The sequence below is a fragment of the Anopheles ziemanni genome, chromosome 3, assembly GCF_943734765.1.
Source record: "Anopheles ziemanni chromosome 3, idAnoZiCoDA_A2_x.2, whole genome shotgun sequence".
Lineage (NCBI taxonomy): Eukaryota > Metazoa > Arthropoda > Insecta > Diptera > Culicidae > Anopheles > Anopheles ziemanni.
In genome coordinates, this window is record NC_080706.1 from 68,640,162 (window position 1) to 68,657,326 (window position 17,165).

A 17,165-nucleotide genomic window follows, 5' to 3' on the forward strand; every position below is an offset into this window, starting at 1 on the left:
TGTGCTGCTCAAAGATTTTCTCCAAACTCCAACATACAAAAGAGGAATAAGAAAAGTAGTCTGTGAACTTCAAAAAACCTGACGGTCAATTTTCGATCAGTTCAGTGCAAACGGAAAAGGTCCAACTGATTTCGATGTATTTTTTCAACTATCAAAACGGGGTTAAATTAACATCGGTCCCAAAAGAAGCTTTGTACCTGGTTTAGTCTAGGTCCATTTGCTTCACGGAACAAGAAAAGTGGAGACAATATCTGCGAAAAGTTGCGGAACGAACAGTATTACCGTAGTAGTTTAAGCTATGCGTTGTTCGTCCTGGCAAATTGCGGCGGAAAACCATGCGACGCCCCGAACCACGCGCAGCCTTCGGATTTGAGGAATTCTTTTACAACCCGTCGTCTGGCTTTACTGCCGACAATGGCAGTAATGGACGCATTCTCTTCTCAGGGACCTATTCCACCTCGAGCCTTACACAAAACTGCAGGGGTTGTTACTTCCTTCATAATCAATCGTGTATTTGAAATAAAATTATTCAATTCATCTAAGAAACATGTGTTTTCTCTCTGTCCCTTTCCTGTCTTTGTATCGTTTCTATACAATAGCGACGCGATAAACTTAGTTGTTTTTGTTTTTTTTTTAACCAGGGAGTAGAGGAGATAACTGAAAACAGAAGGATATCCAAAAACGAAAAACAAAAACCCTGGTATAGCAAAAGGCCCTGGCCTACCTTTTACATAGTAAACAGAAACCACCATACTTTTCGTGTGTACTACTACTTTACCGTTTAATGATGATGCTCCGAATGAGTCCGAAGTATGATGATCCGTCCGTCCGATCGTCGAGTGTTATTAGTTCTAAAGCAGGATTATATTTTTCTTGATCTTTTCTTATTTATCTTCATCCATTTTTTTCCCTATGAATGGTGTGAACTTTGTGTGTTTGAAATTTTGTAATCTTTTTCGCTGTGTGGACGAGCGTGTTTCTTTTTTCAGCAAACGCGCAACCTAGGACGCATAGCGATCCGAGTTGTAGTGAATTTGAATAGCCCTTTAGCCACGGTAGTATCGATACGCCGATCGAGCGCCGAATCGGGGAGAAGTTTGGGGGCGGGATGAAGGGATGCTCGGATTGGGGGAACTGTTGGTGTTTCAGGGCGTTGAGGATTAGGGGGAATGTATGCTCGTGGAAATGGTGCATACGGCGGCGAAGAAGGTAGATCAACATGTAAGAAACGTATAAAAGAAACTATGTGATGGGAACGCTAGGCGTCCTAAATAATTGCGGCCGAATGGAACGTCCAGCTGTGTAAACGCCTTCACAGTGCTCGTCCGGAAACAGCTGCATGTTGCCTGCCTCCATCTTCTCGGTCTGTTGGGGGTTGATCCTATATCGCACTCAAACTATTTTCTCGATATAGTCTCGGCGGCTTGGGACTCAATTATCGATCCCCTTCGCCGAGCTCTTCATTTGGTGACAACCCGTGCCCCGTAGAAGCGTGATGGTAGGAGGGAGTAGATGGTGGGGGTGTATTGCAGGTTCGAGTCATCCAGATGGTTTGCATGGATGTGCGAATATTGAGGTTACGGAGGAAAGTGCGTTTGTTGTGGCCGAAACAGTTTGATTAATCACAGATCACGTAGGCCAAACATGGTGTTTGCAGAGGATAAAGAAAGGGAGAAAAAAAAGAACAGTATTTTGTTAGTATACATATTAACAAACGATTATCTGTTTTAATTTCTAAGTATGAAGATATCCCCTCTCGAAGGAATAGAGTTCTCTAATAGCTGATATTATTATAAGTTTAATAATACTCAGACACATTTCTTTTACTATTTACAATTTTAAAACAGTTCTGTGTTTGTTCACCCTTTACTATTGAGATAGTGAACAAGATGGCATAATGGAAGAGATGAACCACGGTAGTCGGAAAAAATCATCGGTTGAACAGTTATTCGTAGCTCTAACGAGTTCATCAGATTTATTTTATATAAATCAACCCGTTAACGTTCACGTTGATTGAGCAAACTTCGGAATTTAGAAAACGAGGGGCCAAAATAGGTAAAAGCAAGCACACACATTTCAATTAATTACCGAAAACAGAAATACCTTGCACATTCAAGTAATAAAACAAAATATCATAATGTTTTATCGGTACATAGCTTATACGATGCATAGCGTGATAAAAATAATTATGTAACATTTCGATGCTTTGTAAATAATCAATAAATTTTTCATCCTTTCGCACTGCTGACGCAGACTGATAAAACGGACATCTACAAGCTTTCTATAACGGCAGCATAATATGTTGCGCTAAAAGGCGATACTATTCGCAATTCGATAGTGCGATGATCTAGGCCAATGGTTAAAAAGTATGGATCGCCGATGAGCGAATATGCTGATAAGGCAAAAAGGACAGATCCAAATAAATCTTTTCAATAAGAAACAAAAGAAAGAAAATAGAAATATGTTTGCATGTTGAAGTAGATACTGAGATTGAATGAGGTCTTATTTATTGTTCTTATTGGTTCTACGGACAGTAACGAATTGGCAATTAACGCAAATAATTATTAATTAACGAATAATAATAATAATTGTAAAATACAATGGTCCAAAAAATCAGAATCAGAGGAAACAGTGCGTTTCCAGAATCACCAAAACTGCGTTATTATCAATATGCTACTCCCGAAAATATGGTAACACAACGCCATATATGTGGGATCGAATCTACAGTCTGGGTACTCCCCGGTATTACGAACGACTAACCCCCGATATATAATAAATATATCGCCTGTCGGTCACAGTAACTATCTTCGGAGAGAGGACTAGTCCCATATGGGGATGTTGCGCCATTAAAAAAATTACGTACTTCAACTGCAACTTGTTCCGTTGAATTGAAAAAGGTTTTTGTTTCAAAATTTCAATCAATTATACACAGATAAACACAAATTAATTTCTTATGCTCGCATACGTTCACTACATTATCTCGTTGCAAAATTCTTTGAATTGATTTTGTTTCCAAGTGTAAGTTCTCACAAATTTAAATTGGTTCGAAAGTGTGGATTACTATAAGGAAGTTTATCTGTAACACCCAATGTGCTGGATATACAAAATTAATATTGTTTTACGCATTTGGTACCCCGCCACGATTGCCATTTACCATTCGAAGCGGTGCCTTAAAATCAGCTGCTGCCTTCAGTTGGATTTGATACGCTAGGGAGTGGATCTTAAAACCGTAAAGACTGTAAGGAGAAAATGAAAAATAAATGGAAACGGGATTAGAATATATTGTATATTGTGATGTTTTAATAAAAAAAACCCGTATGCCTCTTTTCTTACCGTGGTACAAATTGATTTGCGGGACGTTTGGGACGGTACTCGGGGTGTACCATGAAAAGCATGTGCGGGAATCCAGTTCCGAAGTAAGCACCATCGGTATGGTGGTGCCGCGAAGACTTTGGTGTGTACACGTCGATACATTTGGGACAGTACGACTTTACCATTGCCTCACCGGGTACGTCGGAAAGACCTGAAGATATCGAAATGATTATGCAAAAATTAATATGATCCAGTAATAAAAATAATTAATATGAAGTTATGTTGTATAACAATGAGGCTCTTGTTGAACAGCGTTAATAAACTTACCTAGTGGAAGCATAGGCTGATTTTCACAGTAAACGCGTGGGCAGTGGCCAAAATCGCCACCCTGATATTTTTCTATCATTTGAGCAATGCCACGGTTAGTAAGAATATATCTAGCGTGAATCAGACCGTACAGCATCTCTGCAGCTTGCTCGATTAGATCCGATTGATTGGGATTATCGTCGATTTCATCCTCTGGGAGAAGAAAAAGGTTAATTTATAAGTAACCAGTAAAGATGATGATAGAGTACAGTAAACAGTATTTTACAAGAACGCTAACTTCTAATCTAACTTGATCCGAACAATCATTACCGAATGAAGAGCATTTGCGTAAAAGAACGATTTTACATTGTTTAAACCAAAGATTTACGGTTGCGATCGAAAATGTGGTGAAATTACGATGGAAGAAGAACATTTGTTCTTCTTAGAAACCTAGCACAAGAGTTAAAAACAAATCTATATAAAGACTTTTTCATATTTCAGAATATTGTTCTGAATTTCTTTGCCTTTCCATGTCCTTGATGTGTCAGTCACAGTAAATCCTCAGCAAGTATTGTAATCTTGATTCAGCAAAAAAAAATATCTGAATTGGTGTATCAGCTATTACAAGTTTCAATGCTCCTAACAACATATGAAATAAACACAATTCGCATATCACCCCCAAATTTGAATGAATGAAGCATGGAACCTCGTACAACTTGCGCAAAAAAAACGGTACAACGTGCACAACAAGCCATGATAGTGAACTTGTGTCACAATTGCTTTAATTGGATTAAAGTTTGTATTGCAGTGTAGTTTCTAGGCCGTGCCTCTTACAATACTCATTACACAATTTATACATAACATTTCAAGCCCTTCCATTTTAGTCAATAATGCTAACAAATTGACATGCGTTATTGTGCACGGATGGTGTTGAAAACAAACATATTCTTCCCTGGTAGATTAAACCGTGACTCATCAGAGTATGGTTTATTTTCCGCACATCAGTCTGGAACCTTATGGAGTTTGCAATCATAACTACACCATACAGATCTGCCATGATCGAAACAAGATTACCCGTTCACAACTTACCCGGTTCGAGATCCAGAATCATGTCCAGCGCTTGGCGATAATTCGGTACTTGTTCGTTCAATCCCGTCAGATTAAATTTATCCTGTATGTAGTCTTCATCCACCTAAAAGCACAAAAAACCCATGTCATCATAAAGATAATTTTCAAAAGGCTACATTGATACGGTCTAGGGTTTTGATCGCATCATGGGATACGGATGAGTGTGGGAGGAGTGGAAAAAGATGATGAGAGAAATTATGTCAAAACAAAATGTGCAATAAAGTTTGTTCAATAATGCTAAAAGTCATGCCAAGTGCGCTGCTTTACGCGTCGTGTGGGGGGTACAAGTTGGAGTGGACATTTTTGCTTACCTCGCAAAAGAATTCATTACCGCGCAGTCCGCAAAACCAGGAAATCCATGATACCTCCTCAGAGCTACTCATTTTCCTGCGGTGCAAAAAGAGTTTTCACAATCACAATCAATCAGCTAAATAATTTCACCAGGAATGATGGATGGAGAATCCCGATCGTCGAAGGAAGGCGCCCCCCGGGTGTGTTAATTTTTGCTATTTTTCTCCCCCTTCACTATTGCCCCTGCCGACCGATCTTCTCCAGGCGATTCCAATACCGCGATCGAAGTATGCGGCGGACCAATTTCGTGTGGTTTTGGATAAATTTGGTTCCGTTTGTTCGTAATTAAAACTTGCAAAACTTTTGTGTAAAAAGGCGAATTTACCGCGATGGGTCGCGGTCGGGTATTCGAGCTGTAAAATATGCACGCACACACATTAACTAGCACCGTGCACACCACACCGCACCACACACAGGTACCGTACTCGAGTCCGACGTCTTCACCCCGTTTCGGTAGCCGCGTATAGAGCGCCTTGTTACATAGCGGACGGAATGTTTCCCGTCGAGCGAAATGGTCGAACTTCCTTGGCACCGTACGAGTTCACACCGCTTTTTCCGAGCACGGTTTAATGAAAGTTAACTCGTCCTTTCGTTTTTACATCAAACATCGTACACAGCCTACTCGAGAAAACGGATAGTGACCGTGCCGAGGAGGAAGAAAAAATGACGGCATTGACGACCATCGACGGTGGTATGCTGCTCTGCTCGCACACACTTCCGACAGTCACACTCTCATTTCGCTCGCTCCGTACGACGACGACGATGTTCCGCGACGGACGAATAGCCGCTTGAGCTGGCTTTCGGGGTTCCGGTGCGGTTTACGGTTCTAACTTCTACTTCCAGACAAGTGATTGCAAAACAGGGCACCTTCCACGGGACGATCGGGACGGTAATTTTCACCGGATTGCCACAAAACGTCGTACCAAAAATTACCTTTTTATACCCTGGCTAGCCACGCTTAATGATGGATCTTGAGGAAATAAAAAAATACAAAAAAATCAATCGAAACCTGAACCGTGGTTCACACTTGCAGAGCTACTGCTGCGCCCCTCGTGAAGAAACTTGTGACGGACGGTCAACTGGTGAACTACCGCGGGCGAGTGTGCCAAGAATAATTTTGAACCCAGCGCCGGTAGGATGGGTGGGTTCAGTAGAATCAGATGAAAATTTTTGTTTGGAGGAATGGGAAAAGCAACACAAACATCTCTTAAATAAATAAATAAAAAAAAAAAAAAAAGCAACACAAATGCTTAGCTAACAAATAGCCAACGCTGTTGGTCACAAGCACTCGTAGTCTATGAAGTGTACCTATTGTCTTATCTTGGTTTTAAAAATCCTCTTCCGATGATTCCCGGTCTTACAATTGGGTTGAACTTAGGTGTCTTCACAAGCGATTTGTTTTCTAAAATACATCGTGAACGTCTATATGAGTGGGATATATAATGGCACATAAGGTGGGTGTCAGTGCTTTACCGCGTCAGGTTTTGACAGGCGAAAATGTATGGGATTTGACAGCTGCAAACTTCGCACGATTTAATCGCACGTTCAATTATCGCATGGACGCATCCTATTTTATCTGTCAACAAAATCGGTCTTGTGACTATAAACACAGAGTTGTGGCTTTCATCTAAGAAAAATAATAAAATTCATTTAATCGCCTTAGAATTTGTAAAATTACAAAAAAAATTGGCGGACCTGTCGTCCGACAAAACATCGTGCGACAAAGCATTGACATCAGCCTTACACGAACAACAAATAAACAAATTTTCTTCTTGCCGTAACGATCGTCTTTGATCATGCCTGCCCTTTAAGGGCTCACAATACATTTTCCCTTTGTGTACTGGTGTCGTTCTCGATTGGGATTCGAACCCACACCGTCGAGGTGGCGGTGGTGAGCCCCAGGGCTCATGGGTCGATTTGCTGACCGGTGCTAGCGTTCGGCAGTTCCGGCTTCCAAAATAAACAAATAAAGCTCGTAGAAACTCGTGCTCGTTCGTGCTTTTAACATTCAGAGAAAACCAAACTTGTAGTTCTTATGCTGTGAAGATCGGCCGTTCCTAAATAGTTTGTTATCCCACCACTATAGGACCGATCCTTTGCAACCGGCGAAGTGGAGCAGCGAAATGGTACATACACGTTTAGGAACTTGACAGCGAGACCGGCATGCGTGTGAGCTAGGATTTACTTCACGGTGATGGCCAATTCGCCTGATTACAAATTTTAAAAATATACCCTATGGGTGCAGTTTTGGTTGTTTCTATGGAATTTATTAGCGATTGCATCTATTAAATTTTTTAAATAATTGTGGGTAAACACGTGGGTTCACTGTATTCCTGTGCGAACTGATTTCCTCATTGAAATTTCCTGGATCCACGGTGAACACGTTTATGATGTTCAATCATATTTGTTATAAGTGGGTACAATGAGTGAATCTTTCAAATAAAAAGCTTCTTGATACGCTTAATTTATCAGGATTGTGCAAATTGGTTGGACTTTCACTCCCAGAGTCCCAGAGATATAAACCGTGTAGAATGAATCAAGTAAAACCTGGAACTGTCAAAGCTTGAATGAAAAACACAACAAAACAAAGATAGTAGCCAAACATGAAATGAAAGTAATAAAAAAACTAAAGAGTGTAATTTTCCGAACGTAAAGTGAAAACAATGACTGTGCAACTCTCTCAGGAAGATGTTAATTTCATCGAAAATGAGTTATCCTACGTTGATAAGGTAATTTCGTTGGTAACACCATCAACATTCCTAGCAACAACCCTTGATTGTTTTACAAATTGTAGGTGTCGCTGATATTTCTGCTATATGGCCAACGAAACCCACAATATGCACTACAAATTCTAAACGTGAGCGGCCGAATGCTTTCGGACGAGACCAGTTTCCTGGTTGATTGGACTAACTATGAGCGATCAACCTCCTGGGAGGACGAACTGCTCGAAGCATTGACGATTTTGGAACAGAATTTACTGCTGCTGCGAGCCGGGTTTGATGACGACGAGCTTCGGTCGAAATATTTTCCGCAAACTGCAGAAATAGCGCTTCATGTACACCCGATTTTGAAGGGTTTGTACCAGTTTTGTGAACGATTGGAAGATAAGACAACCCTGCAGCTGATTAAACAGCTAAAACAGCACTTGGGGAATGCATCCGTGCCGCAGGACTGTTTGGAAATCGTTCTTTTGCACCTGATCAGTAATGAAACGATCATCCTGGGTTCGCGAGCATCGGGAAAAGAGTGTGACCTGGTAGCATTGACAGCAGCGTGTAAATCGGCCGAGCTGTATGACGAAAGCGATTTCTTAAAGGGAATATCGCAGCACTACAACAGTGCTGTAAAAGCAGAACAACAAGTTCAATCCGATGCAAGTTCGAAAAACTACCCAAGTGTAGTTCAACAACCGGTCGACGTAGTAGAGGCCCTGACTAAAATGGTGGTCACAAAAACCAAAACCTCCACCCTCGAATGTTACGAGTTCGATCCTCAACGCGCGGGAATTATGCTTCTGGTAAACCAGTTTCGTTTCTACCGCGAAACAAATCCAGAACTTGTTCATATGATACCTTCGAAAGCCCTGAAAGACAGGAAGGGCACCGAAGTGGACAAAAATGCGCTGGTGCAGTTATTCACCGATCTTGGATACGAAATAATATTAGAGGAAAACATTACACATCACCAGATCGTGCAAGCCGTCCAGCATGCCGTTCAACGCATTCGGCCTGCACACTGTTCACTCGTCGTGGGCCTTCTTTCACACGGCCAGGAGGGAATAGTATACGGTTCGAATAGCGTACCGGTGGAGGTAAAATCGATTCAGCACCTTATGGCAAGCGAGCGTCTGACGGGCAAACCTAAACTACTGATCGTTCAAGCATGCCAGGGATCCGATTTGCAGTCGGCCGTACCGGTTCCGACGTACGAACGCGATAGTCTTGACTCCGATGATCGTACTGCGTCGGTGTTTATGGACTTTTTGGTTGCTTGGTCAACCGTACCCGGGTTTGCATCGATACGGCACGTTGAAAAGGGATCCTGGTTTATACAGGAACTATGTACTAAGCTCCGGCAACTTTATAAAAGGTATTTTATATTGAATCATCTTTCAAGGAGTATTACCTTATCATAAACTTGATGTTTCGTTACAGCGAGCAGATTATGGATATATTGACATCTGTGATAAATGATGTTTCGAGTAAACGAGGATACGGAAACGAGTGTATGGTACCTATCATACAAAGCACATTGAGTAAAAGGCTTTATTTTAGGAAACAGGAATCGTGAAAAGGAATATATTCCAGGTTATATACTTATTTTATTTCTATTTTCATGGAATAATAAAAAGAGTTTTTTAGTATGATTGTTAATACTGTGTTTTAATAAAGTGTTTTATTTACTGCTAACGGTTATCGATGACATTTCAAACTAAAATATTCACCATGCGTCTCCATTAAATCGTCGAACTACGTTCGTCGAGCGACGCGAATTGACGAACGTAATGTTGATAGTCGTCGTGGTTGAAAAACAATAAAAAAAGACGAAACAAATAAGGACGAGCCCACGATTCTGCCCGAGGAGTGTCACTGTGTACATATTGCCAGTTTGGCAAGAAAGGACGGTTCGTCGACAGCAGTAAACCGTCCGCAAGTTCCCCACCCATATTGTTATCCCGCACTGAGAGTGCAGAAGAAAAAATAAGTTAATGCATAAAGGCCCGTAGTGAAAATTTTCCATCTCAAAGTCTACCCCAATGCAAAACTCCAGTTGAGATTGATTGTAAGTCTGTGCAATTTGTTACTCGCACAAAGGTCCCGGTTTTGCTGCCTCGGTGGTGAAATGTTGTTCAATAGCATGAGTCAGGTGTACCCTACGAACGATTCTACTTTGTGAAACGCTTTCCTGTGCGACCAGTTCATTTATTTTTTTACTACCACTCGTTTTTTTTTTTTGAAAAATCCGTCCTGTCGTATGAAAATGGCGATTTGGGAAAACCCCATGACACGCAATTGCTACACAATGCGTTAGGAAAAGCTCCAGGGGAGAGGCACACGCCTAGGGGCGTAGCGCACAGCAAGTTACGAGTATTGAGGACCTATGCCATGGGAACATTGATGTGCATCTGTTTAAAGAAAGTAGAATTACTCAGTGTAAAGTGTAGCGGAAAACTTTCATTGCAGTGATAATGAGCATTATTCCATGATCCCGTTCTGGCTCGGATGAAAAATCTACGCTTCAGTATCCTTCATCGTGGTATACACACGCACATAGCGCGCTGTATTTGTAGTGCATTTCACTAAGACCGAGGATGTATAAGTGAGCCAATCGAATGACGTTTCTAGTGAGCTGTGCAGAAAAGAAAATAAAATAATCGAGTAAAGGATTGCTGTCAAATTAGTCGACGATCGTCGCAGGATAATCGAGCACCAACACAATCGCAACTCGGCGCAAGGAAAAAGCGCGCTAATCGTCGAAAAGAGGCCGTACAGCAGTTCCCGTCAAAATAAACATTAAAGCGGCTGGTGTGTCTTCCAACTGGTAGCCGTGAATATCCTTTTTTCGCAGAAGTGTTTCAGTGTTTGGTGAAATTAAACTTGCCACGATGTGAGTATGCGTGTACCGTAATCCAATGTAAATGGTGCCATCGTGTGACGGCTGTGTCAGCAAGTGCTGGATAGCAGGGCGAGGCGTAGTTGACCTAGCAAGTGCATTGGGGTGAGTGCTGGTGTGTTGTGCAAACAGACCGTGGGCAGAACTGTGTGGTGTGACTTTTCCATCGCTCAATCTAACGAGCGGCCAATTTACCGTTCTTCCAGGTTTGGTGTGTTCCATTTATTGTGGGATGTTTTTCTCCGGAAAGTTAAACCTCTTTCATTGACTTTGACCTGTGTTGAAATGGCATTGCCGTCCTTGTTTATATGTATCCTCAACCAATGAAAACGTGCTCACAACTAGTGGTGCCGTAGATCCCATCTAGTATGTCCTTCAAAAAGAACCAGTGAGAAATAGTTAGGAAATGTAAAGGCATAGCTAAACGGAACCGGAAATAGTTACCGTATACGCTCGCTTCTGAAGTTGTGATTTGATGCGGTGCACTGTGGTGTCACGGAGGACAAATTTCTTGAAGGATTACAACCATCCAGCTTCGTTCTGCACCCGATTGGAATCGACACAGCCCCGTCGGCAAGATGCATTACCGTCACGAGGACATTCCCATGCAGCACACGCGAAACCACACACCAGTGGCGAGCTCCGATGCCAAATACGAGCAGTCCATCGTTTGGCCATTTCTCATCCAGGTTAGTTGAATTTGTGTCAACCGAACTGCGGGTGGAGTGTGTTTTGTGTGGCCCTAGTCAAATGTGTTTTTCTTCTGTACTTTCTCCCTCGTTACTCACCAACACACGCAGAATGCCATGGAAAACCCTTTGTGCACCTCGACGACGGCGACGAACTCGACAGTGTCCGTGCTGCTGTGGACGACAATTGCCGTGTTCGGCATTGTTTACACGCTGCTAGGTAAGTAACGTTTCAACGCCCCAAGGGTGTCCTCACCGTAGACCAGTTTGCCATCGGTGCCACGGGTGCATCTTGTCCTATTTTTCTACCGACGTCCTTGAGAAGGTTGTGGATAGAGCACTTGTATTTGTACGTTTTTTTTAAATTCACTTCAATGATTTTTTCAGTTGCAATGAAGAACTTGCTAAGTTAAAGATCACGAGAAGATTGTATTTTCGCGTGTATTGTAACACCATTTTTTCAAACCGTTCCACTGTTTATTAATATTTTACTGTATTAATTTTTGTATTACTCGCCATTGAACCCTATCTTTTCATTATCAATATTAGATAATTTTTTTCCAAATTTTACATTGATCTTTTCAGCTGTAACGTGTCTTAAAGAAATGGCAAAAAAAAAAAGAAATCGACTGGGAAACTAACCAACTGCTGAATATTTAGTTCTTTTTTTCGAATCATATTAATTAAGTAAATTAATCTATACTGTAGGCACACAAAGTTGTTGAAAACGCAGAGATTTTTCTATACAAATATGATGTTTAAAATATATACATCCAAATCGATACACGTTTAAAATTAATCCATAGGACGCTTGTAAGTTACAGGGTGGAAAATGATTGCAAAACGAACTGCTTTATTGAAATAACAAGAATAATAGCACTCATATTACTTATAACATATTGCAGCACAGGATTTGCGAAGTAGAATCTACCGAATTAAATTTCTCTATAGATTCACTATCCCTCGGTATCCTCCTTTCCGGTGGTTGAGTTTTTCCAACTGCAGTGTATAATTGCATTGGTTTTAATGTAGTAGAAATAGCTGATAATAAAGCAATCTGTTGTTACGTAATTTCTGTATTGCAATGATACATTATTTTCGTCCTTTCATTCACTTTCACAGGATATCGGTGCCTTCGTGCGATTGGCTTCCTTACCGGGCTGGCCGCCGGTGCCGGCTGCATATTGTTGCTGCAAAATAAAAACATTACCAGTTTTGGCAACCTTGCAGCTCCTGGTTAGTAGAATATCGAGAATTTTTTTGAGTGACAGATAATGCTCAACTTTTGATTTCCAAACAATTATACCTTTCAGCGTTGGCTGTCGTCGCAGGACTGTTCGGTGCCGTGCTTGGTTCAACACATCCCATTTCGTCCACCCTGATCGGGGCAGCGGCTGGCGCACTGGTAGCAGGGGCAACGATCGCGGCGTGCATAGCCACCTTACCTCATTACACGTTTGGAGTAAGTGTTGCGATATGTCGGTCTTTAGACCTGAGCCACGGGATAGAATTGAATTTAATGCGTTTTTTTTTAATTTCAGGAGAATGAGTTGCTCGTGTCCGTCGTCGGTGGAGCCATAATCTGTGCGATCGTTACGCTGTTCTGTCCTAAATTCATGTCCATCGTCGCATCAAGTATCATCGGCTCGGCGATGATCCTGTGTTCGATCGATTTCTTCATGCACGGCCTAAACACGATGGATTGGGTAGGTCACCGGTGAAACGATGGTCGAGGTATGCCGTCAATGTACCAACCCATATTTCAATCGCATTGTAGATCTTCAACATGAAACCGGACCCAACGCCGCCTCCGTGCTGGGGTGGCGTAATATTGTGCTGTTGGCCTATCGCATCCGTTCTTGGTGTCCTCGTGCAGTGCTTCGTCACCGCGTGGAAGATTGACCACCGCCGCCAGCTGCATCATCGCCGGAGACGGCACTACAAGGGCCGGTCGGGGTCGCGGTCGCGTGAAACCCGGGAGGAGGCTCGGCAGCGGAAGTACCGCTACCTATACCAGGTGCGCACCGCCCGAGGGGACATCATTTCGCAGGTGAGTAAAGCCCGAGCGAAGGGTACGGCGATGATGCAGGTTGCCTTCCGATATTTACGACGAACTTTCATTCGTAGATTCTTAAATAAAACATTTCAAAAGTGGAAAAACTTTTCGCCAAAAATCATTACCCCTACGATTTTAATCATCTAAGGTATGCGTCTACTCGCTTATTATGCATTTGCTTTTTTACATTTAAAAAACGGATGAAGCACAACGATTTAATCAAAAGAATTTAATTTTTAATAGAAAGTGCAATCTCTTATCTAAAGCATATAAACAAATTTCGTTTCTATCAGAATGGTTCTTTAACTGCATCTTCTCAACACTTGAATGTGTGATTCTGACTACCATTGAAGTTTTTTGGACATAAATTAACATTGCACGATTAATTGTTTGTATTGTACAACGTTTGGATCGATTCGAATTGTTTAAAGCTTTGGATTTATTTTTCCTTGTTGGCGTATTGAAACTCTTTAAAGACGGGAGTTAAACTTTATGAAACAATACTTATTTTTTATACTCCATTTCGGTCATACTTTGGCAAGTTCTTTTGGGATGTTAAAGGCTTATTATATGATCTTTTCCAGGAGGTATTGCAACATTTGATAACGAGTATCTAATTTGAATATTCATAAACTTTAGAAAATATATTCTCAATTCATATTTTTTTCTAAAGACGGTTAAGTTAAAACAAAGTTTTCACAAAATTAATCCTAAAAATTGAATGTTACAAAGTGGTAATGATGCAATTATGCGCAATCACAACACAAGCACCTTATGATTTGATGCATGATTCTCCCGGAAATTGCTTCCCACTGTAACATCCTTTCCCCCTTCTCCATTCCCAGAACTTTGTGTCCGCCCTGCAGAAGCACGTGACGACGGATTCTGGCCCACCGTCGGAGGTGTCAACGAAGACCGGCTCGAATGACCGCAATACTGCCCGCAGCGACCGCACCCACCTCACCAACCTGGCCGACTCCGATTTCGATAAGATGGACTCGAGCTGCGAGAAGCGTTGACAGAAGCTGTCGGCGTCGGGCAAGAAGTAGTACCGGTCCGGTGGCAGCGGCCAGCAACGGAGCCGAAGCGAGCGCCTGTCCCGGCAGTACTCGAGCCGCAGCATTGCCAACGAAATCGATCGCGAGATGGCGTTGGCCATCGGCGGGGTGCAGGATTGCTACCTGCCACCCCACTGATTTTCCACGCGCTCAAAATATTTTCTTCGGTTTTGCGGGGATTTAAAATTTAACGTATTATTTACATTGTAGCTGTGAGGGAAAAAAATGATAGTTTTTTTTTGTTTCTGAGGAAGGAAAAATGACGAGGTGATAGACATAGAGAGATAGGCGATAAAAGAGTTACCGAATACCAAAACGTTTAAAAGGACGAATCTATGGCCCCAACCAATGATGAAGAAAGGTTACCGTTGCGTGGGGAAAGTGAGAAAGCAACAAAATTGTTACAAGTGTCCAGCGCGACAAAAGGCGACATACAAACATTTATCTACGAAATCTACGCTTCTTTTTGGGACTAATTTCTAGAAGACAAAATCAATGCGGGAACAAACGCAACAATTGCAAACTCAGCGCTCCGAGAGCAATAGAAAATTGACCATCGAGCTAAGGATTCTCGATCGTTAAGGCCAGTGTGAGTGAAAGAGTGGCAGATCGGCAAAATGTAGAAACAGACAGGGACAAAAAACTGGCCGAGGGAGCTTTCAGTTTTCTTTCCCTCTAAATGTGCTGTAAGTCTTTAGCGACTAACAATTTTACAAACTTTAACCATTTACCAACGATGTAATGACACGCGGAAATCGAATTTGCATGTGAAACGATGCAAGGTCAAAGTGCGAAGGGCAAACAAAAAAGGGAAATGGATGAGAAAAATAAAACAACCCGCATCCGTTGCATCGGCGAATATCTTCCCAAAATTGAATACAATTCAAGATTTAAAATGTAGTATGCTAATGAATAATCTATTAACAGTAAGAAAAACACAAGATTAAAGTAACAATTTAATTAAAGTAAGTAAAATGCCACATTTATAAAGACGAAGTACGGGCACGCCACCCCTTGGCGTGTGACACGACTGTTAATCTGATGTCAAACTAATCGCAGCAAACCGTAAACGATGCAAAACGATTGCGTAATCAAATGCCACACTATAAAATAGCGACGAACGATACGCACACGCAAGAAAAAAAGGCAAGCATTTAAAAATAGTCATTTAACCGATTGACATGGCAGTAAATTAAACTAAAGAAAGAAATTGAAAACGAGTTAAGTCACACTCGACAGATGTGTCAGTATATTAGAAAAGCTGTTGGGAAGTGGGTGAAAGTGGCTACGGCACTTCAAAGGCTTAGTAATATCAGTCAAAGCTGGTGATGAGGGAAGTTAAAGAATATTTATTTTCGAGTGCAACCGAGTGATGCAGAAATCAATACAAAGAAAGGTAACTGAACCGTCTGGATGGAGGGTTTATCCCGGGGATACGAGTGATGGATGCATTTAAGTTATTTTTAAAGAAATACCTTAAACTGATGATGACGAGCATGACACAAAAATAAAGTATGTACGGTTGTTATCGGATCTATAACTAAACATAACAAACGAACATGAATCAAAAGCAAATAATGTCAAAACATAAATAAACAAAATTAAAATTTGCTGCCCCTGAATAGTGCACACAAAAATGTGTGTGTGTGTGTAAATTGGAATCAAATTTACAGTAACACGCAAGTGATGCTATTCGTTCAGTGTGGTTTACAGTGTATAGTTCGAGTTAGTGTGACTACTTGCTGTTCCGTTCTGTGTTATATTTTAAACACCTTCCCAACCAGTGTTCCGTATTCGTTACCAAATATCAACCTAATGCCAGTGTTGTTCATTTATCGAAACACAATCTAAGACAAAAAAAAAATGAAACAAATATTCTACCTAATAACCTAGAGGATTTACTGTACGTGCAAAAAGTAAACATTATTTGTATTGTTTTTGATTGTTTTTTATCCGGAAGGTGGCAGAAAACCGTTCGGACAGGGGCGAGAAAAGTATCTCAAACAGGACACAAATCCAAAGGACGGCGGCGATATTGATAGCATAGAGTCAGATAAAAAAACAAGTATCCAAATTAGATTTATTTCGCAACGTTAAGCCAGCATGGGACGTTTTTTCTAATGTTACGCTCTGTGAAACGGAACTGTGAAACAATAACGCGAATCTGTAAAGGATCGATAAGACATGGATTTAAGCAGGATGGATCGAATAAAATTTGATTTTAACCTACGTTGGAGTAAAGAAATGCCGGGGGCGAAGCATTTGCTGCCGGAACATTTAGCATTTGGCAGAGTACGGGAGACAAGGGGGAGGAGGGAAACACTTGTTCAGATGGAGGTTGTGTCAAGCGTGGCCAGCATGGCGTGTGAAGAAAAGATACTAAATGGATGTGTATAGGTTTATAACGGAAGCTCAAATATATAAACAAAATATTTTGGAATTACAAAACCTGGATGACTGTTATGTTTTTTCTCCTTAACCCGAAAGATATATAAAATGTGATGGCAGTGTTCGATTTTTCAATGTTTGCGTACCGATCCGATTATTTCGACTGAAATATTTGCTCTCACTATGTAATTCGCCATATTAGCTGGCGTTACTTTCCCTTTCACAAAACTTGTTTATGCTTTATTATAAATTGCGATAATTAAT

The 17,165-nt window shown here is 41.3% G+C and overlaps 3 protein-coding genes across 5 annotated transcripts; 2 read left to right on the forward strand and 1 right to left on the reverse strand.

The window, feature by feature from the left end:
• Positions 1–594: 594 nt before the first annotated feature.
• LOC131287563 (casein kinase II subunit beta) lies at positions 595–6,153 on the reverse strand. 3 transcript variants are annotated; one of them, XM_058316623.1, is made up of 7 exons: positions 6,031–6,153; positions 5,058–5,133; positions 4,708–4,810; positions 3,640–3,831; positions 3,334–3,523; positions 3,155–3,236; positions 595–1,458 (listed from the first exon to the last, which is right to left on the reverse strand). In XM_058316623.1, the coding sequence occupies exons 2-7, from the start codon at positions 5,127–5,129 to the stop codon at positions 1,432–1,434; spliced, it is 666 nt and encodes a 221-aa protein (XP_058172606.1). In that variant the 5' UTR covers positions 5,130–5,133; positions 6,031–6,153; the 3' UTR covers positions 595–1,431. The 3 variants fall into 3 exon arrangements, with proteins under 3 accessions (XP_058172606.1, XP_058172604.1, XP_058172605.1); XM_058316621.1 differs by lacking the exon at positions 595–1,458 and having other exon boundaries at positions 2,867–3,236; XM_058316622.1 differs by lacking the exons at positions 595–1,458; positions 6,031–6,153 and having other exon boundaries at positions 2,867–3,236; positions 5,058–5,980.
• Positions 6,154–7,616: 1,463 nt separating this feature from the next.
• LOC131289500 (caspase-8) lies at positions 7,617–9,470 on the forward strand. The gene is made up of 3 exons (XM_058318776.1): positions 7,617–7,826; positions 7,892–9,186; positions 9,252–9,470. Exons 1-3 carry the CDS (start codon positions 7,761–7,763, stop codon positions 9,385–9,387), a joined length of 1,497 nt encoding a protein of 498 aa, XP_058174759.1. The 5' UTR covers positions 7,617–7,760; the 3' UTR covers positions 9,388–9,470.
• Positions 9,471–10,058: 588 nt separating this feature from the next.
• Positions 10,059–15,740, forward strand: LOC131289814 (transmembrane protein 198). Its single transcript, XM_058319146.1, has 7 exons — positions 10,059–11,399; positions 11,511–11,619; positions 12,522–12,635; positions 12,713–12,861; positions 12,941–13,105; positions 13,177–13,449; positions 14,301–15,740. The coding sequence occupies exons 1-7, from the start codon at positions 11,289–11,291 to the stop codon at positions 14,472–14,474; spliced, it is 1,095 nt and encodes a 364-aa protein (XP_058175129.1). The 5' UTR covers positions 10,059–11,288; the 3' UTR covers positions 14,475–15,740.
• The last annotated feature ends 1,425 nt before the right edge of the window (positions 15,741–17,165 follow it).

What these genes read in the sequence shown, in the direction of transcription:
- LOC131287563 (XM_058316621.1), bottom strand. Translation starts at nt 5,129, where the DNA reads ATGAGTAGCTCTGAGGAGGTATCATGGATTTCCTGGTTTTGCGGACTG. An exon ending in GTAATGAATTCTTTTGCGAG is followed by an intron (nt 4,811 to 5,057) that starts GTAAGCAAAAAT and finishes TTGTGCTTTTAG; the next exon opens with GTGGATGAAGACTACATACA. An exon ending in GATTCTGGATCTCGAACCGG is followed by an intron (nt 3,832 to 4,707) that starts GTAAGTTGTGAA and finishes TTCTTCTCCCAG; the next exon opens with AGGATGAAATCGACGATAAT.
- LOC131289814 (XM_058319146.1), top strand. Translation starts at nt 11,289, where the DNA reads ATGCATTACCGTCACGAGGACATTCCCATGCAGCACACGCGAAACCAC. An exon ending in CATTGTTTACACGCTGCTAG is followed by an intron (nt 11,620 to 12,521) that starts GTAAGTAACGTT and finishes TCACTTTCACAG; the next exon opens with GATATCGGTGCCTTCGTGCG. An exon ending in TGGCAACCTTGCAGCTCCTG is followed by an intron (nt 12,636 to 12,712) that starts GTTAGTAGAATA and finishes TATACCTTTCAG; the next exon opens with CGTTGGCTGTCGTCGCAGGA.
- LOC131289500 (XM_058318776.1), top strand. Translation starts at nt 7,761, where the DNA reads ATGACTGTGCAACTCTCTCAGGAAGATGTTAATTTCATCGAAAATGAG. An exon ending in AGTTATCCTACGTTGATAAG is followed by an intron (nt 7,827 to 7,891) that starts GTAATTTCGTTG and finishes TACAAATTGTAG; the next exon opens with GTGTCGCTGATATTTCTGCT. An exon ending in CTCCGGCAACTTTATAAAAG is followed by an intron (nt 9,187 to 9,251) that starts GTATTTTATATT and finishes GTTTCGTTACAG; the next exon opens with CGAGCAGATTATGGATATAT.